The sequence below is a fragment of the Urocampus carinirostris genome, chromosome 1, assembly GCF_059441175.1.
Source record: "Urocampus carinirostris isolate Australia breed hairy pipefish chromosome 1, RoL_Ucar_1.0, whole genome shotgun sequence".
Taxonomy (NCBI): domain Eukaryota; kingdom Metazoa; phylum Chordata; class Actinopteri; order Syngnathiformes; family Syngnathidae; genus Urocampus; species Urocampus carinirostris.
Genome location: NC_142349.1, coordinates 53,891,879 through 53,906,326, shown reverse-complemented (window position 1 = coordinate 53,906,326; position 14,448 = coordinate 53,891,879). Strand labels below are relative to the sequence as shown.

Here is a 14,448-nt window from a genome sequence, read left to right as displayed (position 1 = left end):
CTCACTAATATGGAGGCCTGAATGACCATTTTGACAAGCTAGCTTTTCCCACTGCTGCTTTTAGCTCTCACATACACTTACCACACACAGCTGAGCCCGAGTCCTGTCATTTAAGCATTCTTCTGCGTTTTTTGTCTACTGTTTCCTTCCCTGGCCACTCATGTTAGCCACTTGGCTGCAGGCCAAGGCCAGCCTCTATTGTTACTGCTACCTACTCTGTGCAAGTAAGAGAACACCACTGGGCCCCATGATCAAGACATTTGTTGTTTTTTTTATCACTGTTTACTTCTTTAACCACTCATGATAACCACTTGGGTGCAGTTTATAGCTAGCTGCAATTGTTTTTGCTGGCTACAATGAACACGCTTCAGCTCCATTATGAGCTACTGTGACCTCTAGTGGTAAATTATGACACATTGTCACTGAATCGTAAATTAGAACAAAATTTTTCTTAATGCTAATTTACTTTCTCTTTTTGATTGAAAAAAACATGAATTGGTCCAAGTAGACTAAGAGTTGTGTGTTTTTGCAGGTCGGTGGCTGAGCAGGAGAGACCGTTTGCGCTGGGAATGCAGTTTGTTCTGCTCAGGACGCTCGGTGAGTCCAAGCAAACTGGAAAAATTACAATTATGGGATTCTGCCGGCAGGTAGAAGTATGAAATACACATTTAAATGGAATCAAATGCAAGCGAAAGGCGGGGCATTCTTTGCAGAGGATAAAGAATACAGTGATAGTAGTGAAACTTGCTCTCTTTATCACTTTGTCATGGGCGCAAAGGATGGGAGAGATTAAAATCAGTTGCATTGCTCTGCATGTGTACAGGCTGTTGTGATTGTTCAAGCTTCGGAATTTTATTCAGTACAGTACATTGGGTTTTGTTTGGTGAACGTTTTTGTCGCAGGTCAGCATATACATTAATGCCAATTTAATTAATATTGATTGTTGCGCTGGTTTATTAGGATTGACACAGTCAGTAAATGAGTGTCTTAATCACGGCACAATGCGTTACCTTTGTGTACTAGGCATTTCCCTACTGATTTTTTTAATGTAAGAAATGGCCGTGAATTAGTTCATTTTTATGCCTGTTTAAGCGTGCTGCTTAAAATTTGGTGCGGCTTATATGAAAAAAAAAAGTTGGGTTTCATCCTTAAATTTGCATATCCAACTTATAATTTTGTGTGCTATTTGGTCCCGAATTTACGGTAGGGCAAACTGATACCCATTTTTCCTAATCAGGAACAAAAAAGTGGGCCCTGGTTTCATAAAGGTTGGTGAACCCTCGTTTGAATAACGCGAACTAAAACATGGGTCAGATTGAGCAAAGGATTGGATTGGTCTCATTGTTGACCCAAGTGCTCTAGAGCAGTGTTTTTCATCCTTTTTTGAGCCGGGGCACATTTTTTTACATAGGAAAAATTTCGCAGCACACCACTAACCAAAAATGTTATAAAATGACACAGAACAGTATGTTTATTTACAATATAATTTATAATACCCCCAGTTTTTACAGCACAGACACTTGACAATGACATAATATTTGCAGAAAATAATTCATACATTTTTTATAAAATTCTAAATTTTAAAAAGTGACATTGCATGATCTCTCATGGCACACCTGACGATCTCTCACTGCATACTAGTGTGCTGCGGCACAGTGGTTGAAAATCACTGCTCTAGAGTGTGATTATATAGTATAGTACCAGCTCACAACGACTATTTTAATCAACATTTATTTAAATAATCAAATAATGATTCATTTGTTCTTAATTGAATCAACTTCAGGGTAAATGTATTTGTCAAATGATAATAAACACGAGAAATAAAAGTTACAATGAAAAATATGTGTTTTATTGAACATACTTTATATCCTACAAAAGTCTTACCGACGTGAGTCAGACTCTTTCATTTAACTCTGCTTTCCCTTTAAATGTTCGTGCGTCACCGATCTACTGCCTTGATATGCAAGGTCTGTTTTGCAAATTTTGCAAGTAGTCTTTTTATTAGCCATGTCCAGGCTAAAATGCTCCCTAACCTATTGTTGATGTCGTCATTTTTGTATGTTGCCACTCGAGACAGAGACGCTATTGCACATGGTTCTAAGCAGAGATTATATTATATAGAGATGCTTGACCTGAGATCAATATTCAACTATGGTATTCATTGTTGACTATTTTTACTAAGGATTTTTGCAGCCCTAGCTCACATTGTGTTGTTTGAAGTGGAAGCATAATTAGTATCATGGGGTTCTACTATGTATGACTGTGTTTCCTGCGCCTTTTTACTCATTTTCAGGAAGAACAGTAAAATATGTATCTTGAAAAATTATTAAAAGAATGTTTTGTATCTGCAGCGTACATCCCGACGCCGATTTACTTCGGGGCTGTGATCGACACCACGTGCATGCTGTGGCAGCAGGACTGCGGCGTTCACGGCTCGTGTTGGGAATACGACGTGACCTCGCTACGTTTCGTCTACTTTGGCCTGGCCGCCAGCCTCAAGTTTTTCGGTTTCCTCTTCATCTTCCTCACCTGGTACTCCATCAAGTACAAGGAAGAACGCGTTGAACGCTGGCTCAAGCGCCACCTGGCACCCGCCGACACGGTGGGGGGCCTGGTGTGCCACCCCGGGGGCCGCAAGGGCCACGCCCGTACCCGATCCTGCCCTGTTAACATCCCGCGTAGCGAGCTCGGTGCCGTGTTGCCGCCTCCCACTTGCACCGTCCTCAACCGTGGCGTCAGCACGCAGAGTTGCCCGGGCGACCAGTTGAAAGCTGACACGCCTCCTCCGCCCGCCGCGCCCGCGCGATCCCTTGAGCAAGTGGCAGTGCGGGTATGACTTTCTCACTCGGAGCACTAAAATAAACTTAAAAACTGGACCTGGTGGTCGAACTGACTGGCTTGCGCAATCACAGGACAAAAACTGCCTCGGCCGGGGCACCAACAAATACAAAAAAATTGCCTTGCTTGGGGCACCAAGAAAAGAAAAGAAATCCCAAACTGGACTTAGCAGTCCGGCTACCTTGCTTATGGCACCAACAAAAGAGACTGCCTCATTTGGGGAGCCCAAAAAGAACTTCCCATACTGGTTTCGGTGGTCCAACGGCCTTTCTCTGAGCACCAAAAAAAACATAAATAAAAAGACAAACTGGACTGAGCTGTCTGATTTTCTCACACACAAAAACATAATTTAAAAACCCTTCAAAAACTGGACTCAGCAGTCTGAATGCCTTGCTTAGGGCACCCATAAAAGTAAATGCATTTAAAAACTGGACTTTGCAGTCCGACTGCCTCGCTTAGAGCACCAGAATCCCCAAAATTCCAAGACTGGCTGGGTGGTCCGACCTGGGGTTCTGAAAAAAATCAGTTGTTCAACTCGCTCACAGAGGGGACAAACCAAAAAAAAAACATCACCGGACAAAAATTGCCTTCCTAGAGGCATCAACAAATTAAAAATGAAAAACAAGAAAAGGAAAAAAATCCCAAACTGGACTTGGTGGTCCAGCTTCCTCGCTCATGGCACCAACAAAAGAAGCTGCCTCATTTCAGACACACACAAAAAACTCTTCCCGTACTGGACTTGGTGATCCAACAACCTCACTCTGGGCACCCAAAAAACATTAACAAAAAGACAAACTGGACTCTGTTGTCTGCCTCGCCCGGGGCACCCATAAAAATGATTTTAAAAAGCCTTTAAAAACTGGACTTGGGCAACACATAAAAATAATTTAAAAAATACTTCATAACTGGAATTTATGGTCTGACTCCCTCACTTGGAGCACCACAATACAAAAATCTGGATTAGGTAGTCCAACTCTTTGTCATTGAACTCAACCCGCCAAAACAGCAAAACTCCCATACTCGGGTTAACATTTCATAAAACAAAAAAAGCAGAACGACTTTTAAATCATAAAATAATTTGAAATAGTGCGTTATTGCTACTTTCGTCACTTTCCAGTTTGCATAAGTTTCTCCAAACTAACTCTAATGAAATGAATTCAATTCTTGTTTTGCTTTTATTTTAACAAATGCACAGTTGGCAGACACTTGGATCCCTTAACCACGGGGATGGTGGGGGCACCATTTAATGTGGTGTGTCTTGGGCAAGTACACCCTGGTGGCATCCAACCCTCTCCAGGCCTGCAAATGTTTCAACCCAGTCTTTAACCGGGGACATTTTTTGTGCGAGGTGAATGTGTTACCACTGCAGTGCGGAATCATCGATCAACACGAGATTAAAACTTTAAAACATTGAGGGGAAGAAAAAAACAACAATGGTCATTATGCAATCAAATCTTACATCCCATCCATCCGTCCATTCATTATCTGCACCGCTGCTGGAGCCCATCCCAGCTATCTTCAGGCAGTGGGCAGGGGGCACCCTGAACTGGTTGCCAGCCAATCGCATGGCACACAGGGACAGAAAACTCATTTGCTCATTCACTCCCAGGGACAATTTGAACCGGCCAATTAACCTGACAAGCATGTTTTTGGAATGTGGGAGGAAACAGGAGTGCCCGGAGGAAACCCATGCAAGCACGGGGATAACATGCAAACTCCACACTGAGGGGGTTCGATCTCACGACCTCAGAACTGTGCCGCACACGCGCTAACCACTCCCCGCCGTGCTGCATCTTACATCCACCGAATCATAATTCAATTGTGGACCTGTGAAACGACCCCCAGCCCTTGAGCTAAAACACTTTTTCTGCCATTCATTTATTCGTCTGGCCCCCGCAAAAAGGGTTCTTCTAGTATGTGGCCACAAAGCTAAGATAAGTTTGAAATCCCTGCTTTAGAAACCGAATTGTAACTGTGCATTCCTGAAAAGTGGGAGATCTCCGACCTCCGACTCGAAAAATATTAAAATGACACTCTGCCTGAAACGCTCCAAAAAGGCATCATTTAATAATGACAATAACTTCTCAAACGTGTTTGACATGGGCGGTCATCCAGTCGTCTCACATAGGAGGCAACTGTAAGCATTCTATCCTCACCTTTGACAATCTATGCCTTCTGCTACTGTCTAAAAAATGACAATCAGGCCTAAAATTGAGCCTCTGTAAAGCTGAGGAATAAAATACATCTTATTTCCATTTCTTTCATCTTCATTAGTGATTTGGGAGGTGGGAGGGTTAACGAAACACATTAGAGACATGATAAATTGGAGCGAAAATATGTACATTGAGTTGCTTTAATCTTAGTCATTCAACAAAATGGTGATGCCCTTGGATAAAAGCATGGTAAATGGTAAAACATGATTTACACCAGGGGTGGGCAGCCCAGTAGCGCAGTGGTTAGCGCGTATGCGGCACAGTTCTGAGGTCATGAGTACAACTCCAGCTACCAACCTTCCTGTGCGGAGTTTGCACGTTCTCCCCGTGCTTGCGTGGGTTTCCTCCGGGCACTCCGTTCCAAAACCACGCATGTCAGGTTAATTGGCCGGTCAAAATTCTCCCTAGGTCTGAATGAGCAAGTGAGTTGTATGTCTCTGTGTGCCCTGCGACTTGCTGGCAACCAGTTCAGGATGTCCCCTGCCCACTGCCCAAAGATGGCTGGTATGAACTCCAGCACCCCCGCGACCCTACTGAGGATAAGCGGTGCAGATAATGGATGGATGAATGGATTAACACCAGGGGTCTCCAACGTGCTGTCCGATACCTGGGTGCCCCCTGGGGAAAGTTACGGTGCCTGCGGACCTGTTCTGAAAATACCTCTCCAGTCTCTATAATTTACTAGTAAAATTATTATGTTTCTTTGTGGTTCACTGAGTTTATTTAACTCTACTTCAAATTATTAGCCAGGTAATGACAAGATAGGTTCTTATTTTAGAAATACATATAAAACTGGGTGCTCTATGCACTAATTAGCAACAAAAAGTAGCTCTCAGCTTGAAAAAGATTGGAGACCCCCTGATTTACACGATTTCCCTGTGTGCTATTGACTTTAGCCGCCAATTTCCCTCCACAATTTGACTGCTTGCGAGCAGGCAGGTTTGCTGGGAAAGTAAAGATCCTTTCGCAATCCGCCGTATTTGCTGTTTATATTCACTTGGAACAGTTTGAGGTCGGATATGGTACCATTAGATCAGCAGAAATCAGACATCACTTTTCTCGTATTCAGCATTGTTACTTTACGAACTCTTCGAGAATTAGACCGTGTTGAAAAAGATCCAAAGATTTAGATCGAAAATAGATCAGGGGAGATTTTTGGCATAGATTTTTGTGACGACCGCAAATATTATTTTTAACACTTTTTCAACAACGTTTGAATGACAAAAAGATTAAAAGGAAAAACGAGTAGAAAAACACATGTCACCTAGAGTCTAGACCACTGGTCAAGGTCCTAGACAAAGTTGTAAACTGCACCTCGCAGAATTCTCAGCGGTAACTAAAATACTGTACGTATTTATAATCAACACCCCTTAATGCTGAGCGCCAAGCAGGGAGACAATGAGTACCAATGTTGTAAGTCTTAGGTATGACTCGGCCAAGGCTCGAACTAGCGACCTCCCAGTCTCAAAGCGGGCGCCCTACCATCAAGGCTACCGGGTGTGTAATTCTTCATCTATTTGTTTTGCAAACAGGTTGTGAAAGAATGCTGTATCCGTCCAAAAGGGGCTGCTCCGAGGCCAGAAAATATACCAAAAAGCTTGCTGGAAGTAAAAAGCTTACAGCACCTGGTATTCCCAGGCGGTCTCCCATCCAAGTTCTAACCAGGCCCGACCCTGCTTAGCTTCCGAGATCGGACGAGATCGGGCGTGTTCAGGGTAGTATGGCCGTAAGCGAAAGAAGAGGGTGAATTTTCAGTATTTATAATCAACACCGCGGAAGTTGCAACGCCACTGTTTGCCAAGAGGGGTAGCCATTTATAAAACAACAGGGGTTTAATATGTGCGTAATTCTTCATTTATTTGTTTTGCAAAAAAGGTTGTGAAAGAATGCATATCCGTCCAAAAGGGGCTGCTCCGAGGCCAGAAAAAATACCAAAAGGTTTGCTGGAAGTAAAAAGCTTACAGCACCTGGTATTCCCAGGCGGTCTCCCATCTAAGTACTAACCAGGCCTGACCCTGCTTAGCTTCCGAGATCGGACGAGATCGGGCGTGTTCGGGGTAGTATGGCCGTAAGCGAAAGAGAAGGTGGATTTTCAGTATTTATAATCAACACCGCGGAAGTTGCAACGCCACTGTTTGCCAAGAGGGGTAGCCATTTATAAAACAACAGGGGTTTAATATGTGCGTAATTCTTCATTTATTTGTTTTGCAAACAGGTTGTGAAAGAATGCAAATCCGTCCAAAAGGGGCTGCTCCGAGGCCAGAAAAAATACCAAAAAGTTTGCTGGAAGTAAAAAGCTTACAGCACCTGGTATTCCCAGGCCGTCTCCCATCCAAGTACTAACCAGGCCCGACCCTGCTTAGCTTCCGAGATCGGACGAGATCGGGCGTGTTCAGGGTAGTATGGCCGCAAGCGAAAGAAGAGGGAGAATTTTCAGTATTTATAATAAACACTGCGGAAGTTGCAACGCCACTGTTTGCCAAGAGGGGTAGCCAATTATAAAACAACAGGGGTTTAATATGTGTGTAATTCTTCATTTATTTGTTTTGCAAACCGGTTGTGAAAGAATGCTGTATCCGTCCAAAAGGGGCTGCTCCGAGGCCAGAAAAACTACTAAAAAGTTTGCTGGAAGTAAAAAGCTTACAGCACCTGGTATTCCCAGGCCGTCTCCCATCCAAGTACTAACCAGGCCCGACCCTGCTTAGCTTCCGAGATCGGACGAGATCGGGCGTGTTCAGGGTAGTATGGCCGTAAGCAAGAAGAGCGTGAATTTTCAGTATTTATAATCAACACCGCGGAAGTTGCAACGCCACTGTTTGTCAAGAGGGGTAGCCATTTATAAAACAACAGGGGTTTAATATGTGTGTAATTCTTCATTTATTTGTTTTGCAAACAGGTTGTGAAAGAATGCAAATCCGTCCAAAAGGGGCTGCTCCGAGGCCAGAAAAAATACCAAAAAGTTTGCTGGAAGTAAAAAGCTTACAGCACCTGGTATTCCCAGGCGGTCTCCCATCCAAGTACTAACCAGGCCCGACCCTGCTTAGCTTCCGAGATCGGGCGTGTTCAGGGTAGTATGGCCGTAAGCGAAAGAAGAGGGTGAATTTTCAGTATTTATAATCAACACCGCGGAAGTTGCAACTCCACTGTTTGCCAAGAGGGGTAGCCATTTATAAAACAACAGGGGTTTAATATGTGCGTAATTCTTCATTTATTTGTTTTGCAAACAGGTTGTGAAAGAATGCAAATCCGTCCAAAAGGGGCTGCTCCGAGGCCAGAAAAAATACCAAAAAGTTTGCTGGAAGTAAAAAGCTTACAGCACCTGGTAATCCCAGGCGGTCTCCCATCCAAGTACTAACCAGGCCCGACCCTGCTTAGCTTCCGAGATCGGACGAGATCGGGCGTGTTCAGGGTAGTATGGCCGTAAGCGAAAGAAGAGGGAGAATTTTTAGTATTTATAATTACACCACGGAAGTTGCAACGCCACTGTGTGCCAAGAGGGGTAGCAATTTATAAAACAACAGGGGTTTAATATGTGTGTAATTCTTCATTTATTTGTTTTGCAAACAGGTTGTGAAAGAATGCAAATCCGTCCAAAAGGGGCTGCTCCGAGGCCAGAAAAAATACCAAAAAGTTTGCTGGAAGTAAAAAGCTTACAGCACCTGGTATTCCCAGGCGGTCTCCCATCCAAGTACTAACCAGGCCCGACCCTGCTTAGCTTCCGAGATCGGACGAGATCGGGCGTGTTCAGGGTAGTATGGCCGTAAGCGAGAGAAGAGGGTGAATTTTCAGTATTTATAATCAACACCGCGGAAGTTGCAACTCCACTGTTTGCCAAGAGGGGTAGCCATTTATAGAACAACAGGGGTTTAATATGTGCGTAATTCTTCATTTATTTGTTTTGCAAACAGGTTGTGAAAGAATGCAAATCCGTCCAAAAGGGGCTGCTCCGAGGCCAGAAAAAATACCAAAAAGTTTGCTGGAAGTAAAAAGCTTACAGCACCTGGTATTCCCAGGCGGTCTCCCATCCAAGTACTAACCAGGCCCGACCCTGCTTAGCTTCCGAGATCGGACGAGATCGGGCGTGTTCAGGGTAGTATGGCCGTAAGCGAGAGAAGAGGGTGAATTTTCAGTATTTATAATCAACACCGCGGAAGTTGCAACCCCACTGTTTGCCAAGAGGGGTAGCAAATTATAAAACAACAATGGTTTAATATGTTCGTATTTCTTCATTTATTTGTTTTGCAAAAAGGTTGTGAAAGAATGCAAATCCGTCCAAAAGGGGCTGCTCCGAGGCCAGAAAAAATACCAAAAAGTTTGCTGGAAGTAAAAAGCTTACAGCACCTGGTATTCCCAGGCGGTCTCCCATCCAAGTACTAACCAGGCCCGACCCTGCTTAGCTTCCGAGATCGGACGAGATCGGGCGTGTTCAGGGTAGTATGGCCGTAAGCGAAAGAAGAGGGTGGATTTTCAGTATTTATAATCAACACCGCGGAAGTTGCAACTCCACTGTGTGCCAAGAGGGGTAGCAAATTATAAAACAACAGTGGTTTAATATGTGCGTAATTCTTCATTTATTTGTTTTGCAAAAAGGTTGTGAAAGAATGCAAATCCGCCCAAAAGGGGCTGCTCCGAGGCCAGAAAAAATACCAAAAAGTTTGCTGGAAGTAAAAAGCTTACAGCACCTGGTATTCCCAGGCGGTCTCCCATCCAAGTACTAACCAGGCCCGACCCTGCTTAGCTTCCGAGATCGGACGGGATCGGGCGTGTTCAGGGTAGTATGGCCGTAAGCGAAAGAAGAGGGTGAATTTTTAGTATTTATAATCAACACCGCGGAAGTTGCAACCCCACTGTTTGCCAAGAGGGGTAGCCATTTATAAAACAACAGGGGTTTAATATGTGTGTAATTCTTCATTTATTTGTTTTGCAAACCGGTTGTGAAAGAATGCTGTATCCGTCCAAAAGGGGCTGCTCCGAGGCCAGAAAAACTACTAAAAAGTTTGCTGGAAGTAAAAAGCTTACAGCACCTGGTATTCCCAGGCGGTCTCCCATCCAAGTACTAACCAGGCCCGACCCTGCTTAGCTTCCGAGATCGGGCGTGTTCAGGGTAGTATGGCCGTAAGCGAAAGAAGAGGGTGAATTTTCAGTATTTATAATCAACACCGTGGAAGTTGCAACTCCACTGTTTGCCAAGAGGGGTAGCCATTAATAGAACAACAGGGGTTTAATATGTGCGTATTTCTTCATTTATTTGTTTTGCAAAAAGGTTGTGAAAGAATGCAAATCCGTCCAAAAGGGGCTGCTCCGAGGCCAGAAAAAATACCAAAAAGTTTGCTGGAAGTAAAAAGCTTACAGCACCTGGTATTCCCAGGCGGTCTCCCATCCAAGTACTAACCAGGCCCGACTCTGCTTAGCTTCCGAGATCGGACGAGATCGAGCGTTTTCAGGGTAGTATGGCCGTAAGCGAAAGAAGAGGGTGAATTTTCAGTATTTATAATCAACACCGCGGAAGTTGCAACTCCACTGTTTGCCAAGAGGGGTAGCCATTTATAGAACAACAGGGGTTTAATAACAATAATAATAATAATAATAATATGTGTAATTCTTCATTTATTTGTTTTGCAAACAGGTTGTGAAAGAATGCAAATCCGTCCAAAAGGGGCTGCTCCGAGGCCAGAAAAAATACCAAAAAGTTTGCTGGAAGTAAAAAGCTTACAGCACCTGGTATTCCCAGGCGGTCTCCCATCCAAGTACTAACCAGGCCCGACCCTGCTTAGCTTCCGAGATCGGACGAGATCGGGCGTGTTCAGGGTAGTATGGCCGTAAGCGAGAGAAGAGCGTGAATTTTCAGTATTTATAATCAACACCGCGGAAGTTGCAACGCCACTGTTTGCCAAGAGGGGTAGCCATTTATAAAACAACAGGGGTTTAATATGTGTGTAATTCTTCATTTATTTGTTTTGCAAAAAGGTTGTGAAAGAATGCAAATCCGTCCAAAAGGGGCTGCTCCGAGGCCAGAAAAAATACCAAAAAGTTTGCTGGAAGTAAAAAGCTTACAGCACCTGGTATTCCCAGGCGGTCTCCCATCCAAGTACTAACCAGGCCCGACCCTGCTTGCTTCCGAGATCGGACGAGATCGGGCGTGTTCAGGGTAGTATGGCCGTAAGCGAAAGAAGAGGGTGGATTTTCAGTATTTATAATAAACACCGCGGAAGTTGCAACTCCACTGTGTGCCAAGAGGGGTAGCAAATTATAAAACAACAATGGTTTAATATGTTCGTATTTCTTCATTTATTTGTTTTGCAAAAAGGTTGTGAAAGAATGCAAATCCGTCCAAAAGGGGCTGCTCCGAGGCCAGAAAAAATACCAAAAAGTTTGCTGGAAGTAAAAAGCTTACAGCACCTGGTATTCCCAGGCGGTCTCCCATCCAAGTACTAACCAGGCCCGACCCTGCTTAGCTTCCGAGATCGGACGAGATCGGGCGTGTTCAGGGTAGTATGGCCGTAAGCGAGAGAAGAGGGTGAATTTTCAGTATTTATAATCAACACCGCGGAAGTTGCAACCCCACTGTTTGCCAAGAGGGGTAGCAAATTATAAAACAACAATGGTTTAATATGTTCGTATTTCTTCATTTATTTGTTTTGCAAAAAGGTTGTGAAAGAATGCAAATCCGTCCAAAAGGGGCTGCTCCGAGGCCAGAAAAAATACCAAAAAGTTTGCTGGAAGTAAAAAGCTTACAGCACCTGGTATTCCCAGGCGGTCTCCCATCCAAGTACTAACCAGGCCCGACCCTGCTTAGCTTCCGAGATCGGACGAGATCGGGCGTGTTCAGGGTAGTATGGCCGTAAGCGAAAGAAGAGGGTGGATTTTCAGTATTTATAATCAACACCGCGGAAGTTGCAACTCCACTGTGTGCCAAGAGGGGTAGCAAATTATAAAACAACAGTGGTTTAATATGTGCGTAATTCTTCATTTATTTGTTTTGCAAAAAGGTTGTGAAAGAATGCAAATCCGCCCAAAAGGGGCTGCTCCGAGGCCAGAAAAAATACCAAAAAGTTTGCTGGAAGTAAAAAGCTTACAGCACCTGGTATTCCCAGGCGGTCTCCCATCCAAGTACTAACCAGGCCCGACCCTGCTTAGCTTCCGAGATCGGACGAGATCGGGCGTGTTCAGGGTAGTATGGCCGTAAGCGAAAGAAGAGGGTGAATTTTCAGTATTTATAATCAACACCGCGGAAGTTGCAACCCCACTGTTTGCCAAGAGGGGTAGCCATTTATAGAACAACAGGGGTTTAATATGTGCGTATTTCTTCATTTATTTGTTTTGCAAAAAGGTTGTGAAAGAATGCAAATCCGTCCAAAAGGGGCTGCTCCGAGGCCAGAAAAAATACCAAAAAGTTTGCTGGAAGTAAAAAGCTTACAGCACCTGGTATTCCCAGGCGGTCTCCCATCCAAGTACTAACCAGGCCCGACCCTGCTTAGCTTCCGAGATCGGACGAGATCGGGCGTGTTCAGGGTAGTATGGCCGTAAGCGAAAGAAGAGGGTGGATTTTCAGTATTTATAATCAACACCGCGGAAGTTGCAACTCCACTGTGTGCCAAGAGGGGTAGCAAATTATAAAACAACAGTGGTTTAATATGTGCGTAATTCTTCATTTATTTGTTTTGCAAAAAGGTTGTGAAAGAATGCAAATCCGCCCAAAAGGGGCTGCTCCGAGGCCAGAAAAAATACCAAAAAGTTTGCTGGAAGTAAAAAGCTTACAGCACCTGGTATTCCCAGGCGGTCTCCCATCCAAGTACTAACCAGGCCCGACCCTGCTTAGCTTCCGAGATCGGACGAGATCGGGCGTGTTCAGGGTAGTATGGCCGTAAGCGAAGGAGGTGAATTTTCAGTATTTATAATCAACACCGCGGAAGTTGCAACGCCACTGTTTGCCAAGAGGGGTAACAATTTATAAAACAACAGGGGTTTAATTTGTGTGTAATTCTTCATTTATTTGTTTTGCAAACAGGTTGTGAAAGAATGCAAATCCGTCCAAAAGGGGCTGCTCCGAGGCCAGAAAAAATACCAAAAAGTTTGCTGGAAGTAAAAAGCTTACAGCACCTGGTATTCCCAGGCGGTCTCCCATTCAAGTACTAACCAGGCCCGACCCTGCTTAGCTTCCGAGATCGGACGAGATCGGGCGTGTTCAGGGTAGTATGGCCGTAAGCGAGAGAAGGGGGTGAATTTTCAGTATTTATAATCAACACCGCGGAAGTTGCAACCCCACTGTTTGCCAAGAGGGGTAGCAAATTATAAAACAACAATGGTTTAATATGTTCGTATTTCTTCATTTATTTGTTTTGCAAAAAGGTTGTGAAAGAATGCAAATCCGTCCAAAAGGGGCTGCTCCGAGGCCAGAAAAAATACCAAAAAGTTTGCTGGAAGTAAAACGCTTACAGCACCGGGTATTCCCAGGCGGTCTCCCATCCAAGTACTAACCAGGCCCGACCCTGCTTAGCTTCCGAGATCGGACGAGATCGGGCGTGTTCAGGGTAGTATGGCCGTAAGCGAAAGAAGAGGGTGAATTTTCAGTATTTATAATCAACACCGCGGAAGTTGCAACGCCACTGTTTGCCAAGAGGGGTAGCCATTTATAAAACAACAGGGGTTTAATATGTGTGTAATTCTTCATTTATTTGTTTTGCAAACAGGTTATGAAAGAATGCAAATCCGTCCAAAAGGGGCTGCTCCGAGGCCAGAAAAAATACCAAAAAGTTTGCTGGAAGTAAAAAGCTTACAGCACCTGGTATTCCCAGGCGGTCTCCCATCCAAGTACTAACCAGGCCCGACCCTGCTTAGCTTCCGAGATCGGACGAGATCGGGCGTGTTCAGGGTAGTATGGCCGTAAGCGAGAGAAGAGGGTGAATTTTCAGTATTTATAATCAACACCGCGGAAGTTGCAACCCCACTGTTTGCCAAGAGGGGTAGCAAATTATAAAACAACAGTGGTTTAATATGTGCGTAATTCTTCATTTATTTGTTTTGCAAACAGGTTGTGAAAGAATGCAAATCCGTCCAAAAGGGGCTGCTCCGAGGCCAGAAAAAATACCAAAAAGTTTGCTGGAAGTAAAAAGCTTACAGCACCTGGTATTCCCAGGCGGTCTCCCATCCAAGTACTAACCAGGCCCGACCCTGCTTAGCTTCCGAGATCGGACGAGATCGGGCGTGTTCAGGGTAGTATGGCCGTAAGCGAAAGAAGAGGGTGAATTTTCAGTATTTATAATCAACACCGCGGAAGTTGCAACTCCACTGTTTGCCAAGAGGGGTAGCCATTTATAGAACAACAGGGGTTTAATATGTGCATAATTCTTCATTTATTTGTTTTGCAAACAGGTTGTGAAAGAATGCAAATCCGTCC

The 14,448-nt window shown here is 44.3% G+C and overlaps 1 protein-coding gene, 21 non-coding genes and 2 pseudogenes across 22 annotated transcripts in view; 1 reads left to right on the top strand and 23 right to left on the bottom strand.

The window, feature by feature from the left end:
- Nucleotides 1-3,150, top strand: part of LOC148376245 (solute carrier organic anion transporter family member 5A1-like) — a 28,408-nt gene extending 25,258 nt beyond the window's left edge. Inside the window, exons 9-10 of the mRNA XM_088345179.1 lie at nucleotides 533-597; nucleotides 2,352-3,150. Of these exons, the coding sequence (XP_088201305.1) occupies nucleotides 533-597; nucleotides 2,352-2,836 (550 nt within the window). The 3' untranslated portion in view covers nucleotides 2,837-3,150. The remainder of the gene's footprint in view (nucleotides 1-532; nucleotides 598-2,351) is intronic.
- Nucleotides 3,151-6,664: 3,514 nt separating this feature from the next.
- On the bottom strand, nucleotides 6,665-6,783 carry LOC148376244 (5S ribosomal RNA). The gene has a single exon (XR_015847893.1). It is a non-coding gene; the product is annotated as a 5S ribosomal RNA (ribosomal RNA).
- A 223-nt stretch (nucleotides 6,784-7,006) lies between these two features.
- LOC148376243 (5S ribosomal RNA) lies at nucleotides 7,007-7,125 on the bottom strand. Its single transcript, XR_015847437.1, has one exon. It is a non-coding gene; the product is annotated as a 5S ribosomal RNA (ribosomal RNA).
- A 221-nt stretch (nucleotides 7,126-7,346) lies between these two features.
- On the bottom strand, nucleotides 7,347-7,465 carry LOC148376242 (5S ribosomal RNA). The gene has a single exon (XR_015847991.1). It is a non-coding gene; the product is annotated as a 5S ribosomal RNA (ribosomal RNA).
- A 223-nt stretch (nucleotides 7,466-7,688) lies between these two features.
- Nucleotides 7,689-7,807, bottom strand: LOC148376241 (5S ribosomal RNA). The gene has a single exon (XR_015847849.1). It is a non-coding gene; the product is annotated as a 5S ribosomal RNA (ribosomal RNA).
- A 220-nt stretch (nucleotides 7,808-8,027) lies between these two features.
- On the bottom strand, nucleotides 8,028-8,136 carry LOC148376240 (5S ribosomal RNA; annotated as a pseudogene).
- Nucleotides 8,137-8,358: 222 nt separating this feature from the next.
- Nucleotides 8,359-8,477, bottom strand: LOC148376239 (5S ribosomal RNA). Its single transcript, XR_015847786.1, has one exon. It is a non-coding gene; the product is annotated as a 5S ribosomal RNA (ribosomal RNA).
- A 221-nt stretch (nucleotides 8,478-8,698) lies between these two features.
- On the bottom strand, nucleotides 8,699-8,817 carry LOC148376238 (5S ribosomal RNA). Its single transcript, XR_015849356.1, has one exon. It is a non-coding gene; the product is annotated as a 5S ribosomal RNA (ribosomal RNA).
- A 222-nt stretch (nucleotides 8,818-9,039) lies between these two features.
- LOC148376237 (5S ribosomal RNA) lies at nucleotides 9,040-9,158 on the bottom strand. The gene has a single exon (XR_015849355.1). It is a non-coding gene; the product is annotated as a 5S ribosomal RNA (ribosomal RNA).
- A 222-nt stretch (nucleotides 9,159-9,380) lies between these two features.
- Nucleotides 9,381-9,499, bottom strand: LOC148376236 (5S ribosomal RNA). Its single transcript, XR_015849354.1, has one exon. It is a non-coding gene; the product is annotated as a 5S ribosomal RNA (ribosomal RNA).
- A 222-nt stretch (nucleotides 9,500-9,721) lies between these two features.
- LOC148376235 (5S ribosomal RNA) lies at nucleotides 9,722-9,840 on the bottom strand. The gene has a single exon (XR_015849381.1). It is a non-coding gene; the product is annotated as a 5S ribosomal RNA (ribosomal RNA).
- A 223-nt stretch (nucleotides 9,841-10,063) lies between these two features.
- LOC148376234 (5S ribosomal RNA) lies at nucleotides 10,064-10,172 on the bottom strand (annotated as a pseudogene).
- Nucleotides 10,173-10,394: 222 nt separating this feature from the next.
- Nucleotides 10,395-10,513, bottom strand: LOC148376233 (5S ribosomal RNA). Its single transcript, XR_015847824.1, has one exon. It is a non-coding gene; the product is annotated as a 5S ribosomal RNA (ribosomal RNA).
- Nucleotides 10,514-10,757: 244 nt separating this feature from the next.
- Nucleotides 10,758-10,876, bottom strand: LOC148376232 (5S ribosomal RNA). The gene has a single exon (XR_015849353.1). It is a non-coding gene; the product is annotated as a 5S ribosomal RNA (ribosomal RNA).
- A 222-nt stretch (nucleotides 10,877-11,098) lies between these two features.
- Nucleotides 11,099-11,216, bottom strand: LOC148376231 (5S ribosomal RNA). The gene has a single exon (XR_015848014.1). It is a non-coding gene; the product is annotated as a 5S ribosomal RNA (ribosomal RNA).
- Nucleotides 11,217-11,438: 222 nt separating this feature from the next.
- LOC148376230 (5S ribosomal RNA) lies at nucleotides 11,439-11,557 on the bottom strand. The gene has a single exon (XR_015849352.1). It is a non-coding gene; the product is annotated as a 5S ribosomal RNA (ribosomal RNA).
- A 222-nt stretch (nucleotides 11,558-11,779) lies between these two features.
- LOC148376229 (5S ribosomal RNA) lies at nucleotides 11,780-11,898 on the bottom strand. The gene has a single exon (XR_015849351.1). It is a non-coding gene; the product is annotated as a 5S ribosomal RNA (ribosomal RNA).
- Nucleotides 11,899-12,120: 222 nt separating this feature from the next.
- Nucleotides 12,121-12,239, bottom strand: LOC148376228 (5S ribosomal RNA). The gene has a single exon (XR_015849350.1). It is a non-coding gene; the product is annotated as a 5S ribosomal RNA (ribosomal RNA).
- Nucleotides 12,240-12,461: 222 nt separating this feature from the next.
- LOC148376227 (5S ribosomal RNA) lies at nucleotides 12,462-12,580 on the bottom strand. Its single transcript, XR_015849349.1, has one exon. It is a non-coding gene; the product is annotated as a 5S ribosomal RNA (ribosomal RNA).
- A 222-nt stretch (nucleotides 12,581-12,802) lies between these two features.
- On the bottom strand, nucleotides 12,803-12,921 carry LOC148376226 (5S ribosomal RNA). The gene has a single exon (XR_015849348.1). It is a non-coding gene; the product is annotated as a 5S ribosomal RNA (ribosomal RNA).
- A 218-nt stretch (nucleotides 12,922-13,139) lies between these two features.
- LOC148376225 (5S ribosomal RNA) lies at nucleotides 13,140-13,258 on the bottom strand. The gene has a single exon (XR_015847306.1). It is a non-coding gene; the product is annotated as a 5S ribosomal RNA (ribosomal RNA).
- Nucleotides 13,259-13,480: 222 nt separating this feature from the next.
- On the bottom strand, nucleotides 13,481-13,599 carry LOC148376224 (5S ribosomal RNA). The gene has a single exon (XR_015847456.1). It is a non-coding gene; the product is annotated as a 5S ribosomal RNA (ribosomal RNA).
- A 222-nt stretch (nucleotides 13,600-13,821) lies between these two features.
- LOC148376223 (5S ribosomal RNA) lies at nucleotides 13,822-13,940 on the bottom strand. Its single transcript, XR_015849347.1, has one exon. It is a non-coding gene; the product is annotated as a 5S ribosomal RNA (ribosomal RNA).
- A 222-nt stretch (nucleotides 13,941-14,162) lies between these two features.
- LOC148376222 (5S ribosomal RNA) lies at nucleotides 14,163-14,281 on the bottom strand. Its single transcript, XR_015849346.1, has one exon. It is a non-coding gene; the product is annotated as a 5S ribosomal RNA (ribosomal RNA).
- Between the last annotated feature and the right edge of the window lie 167 nt (nucleotides 14,282-14,448).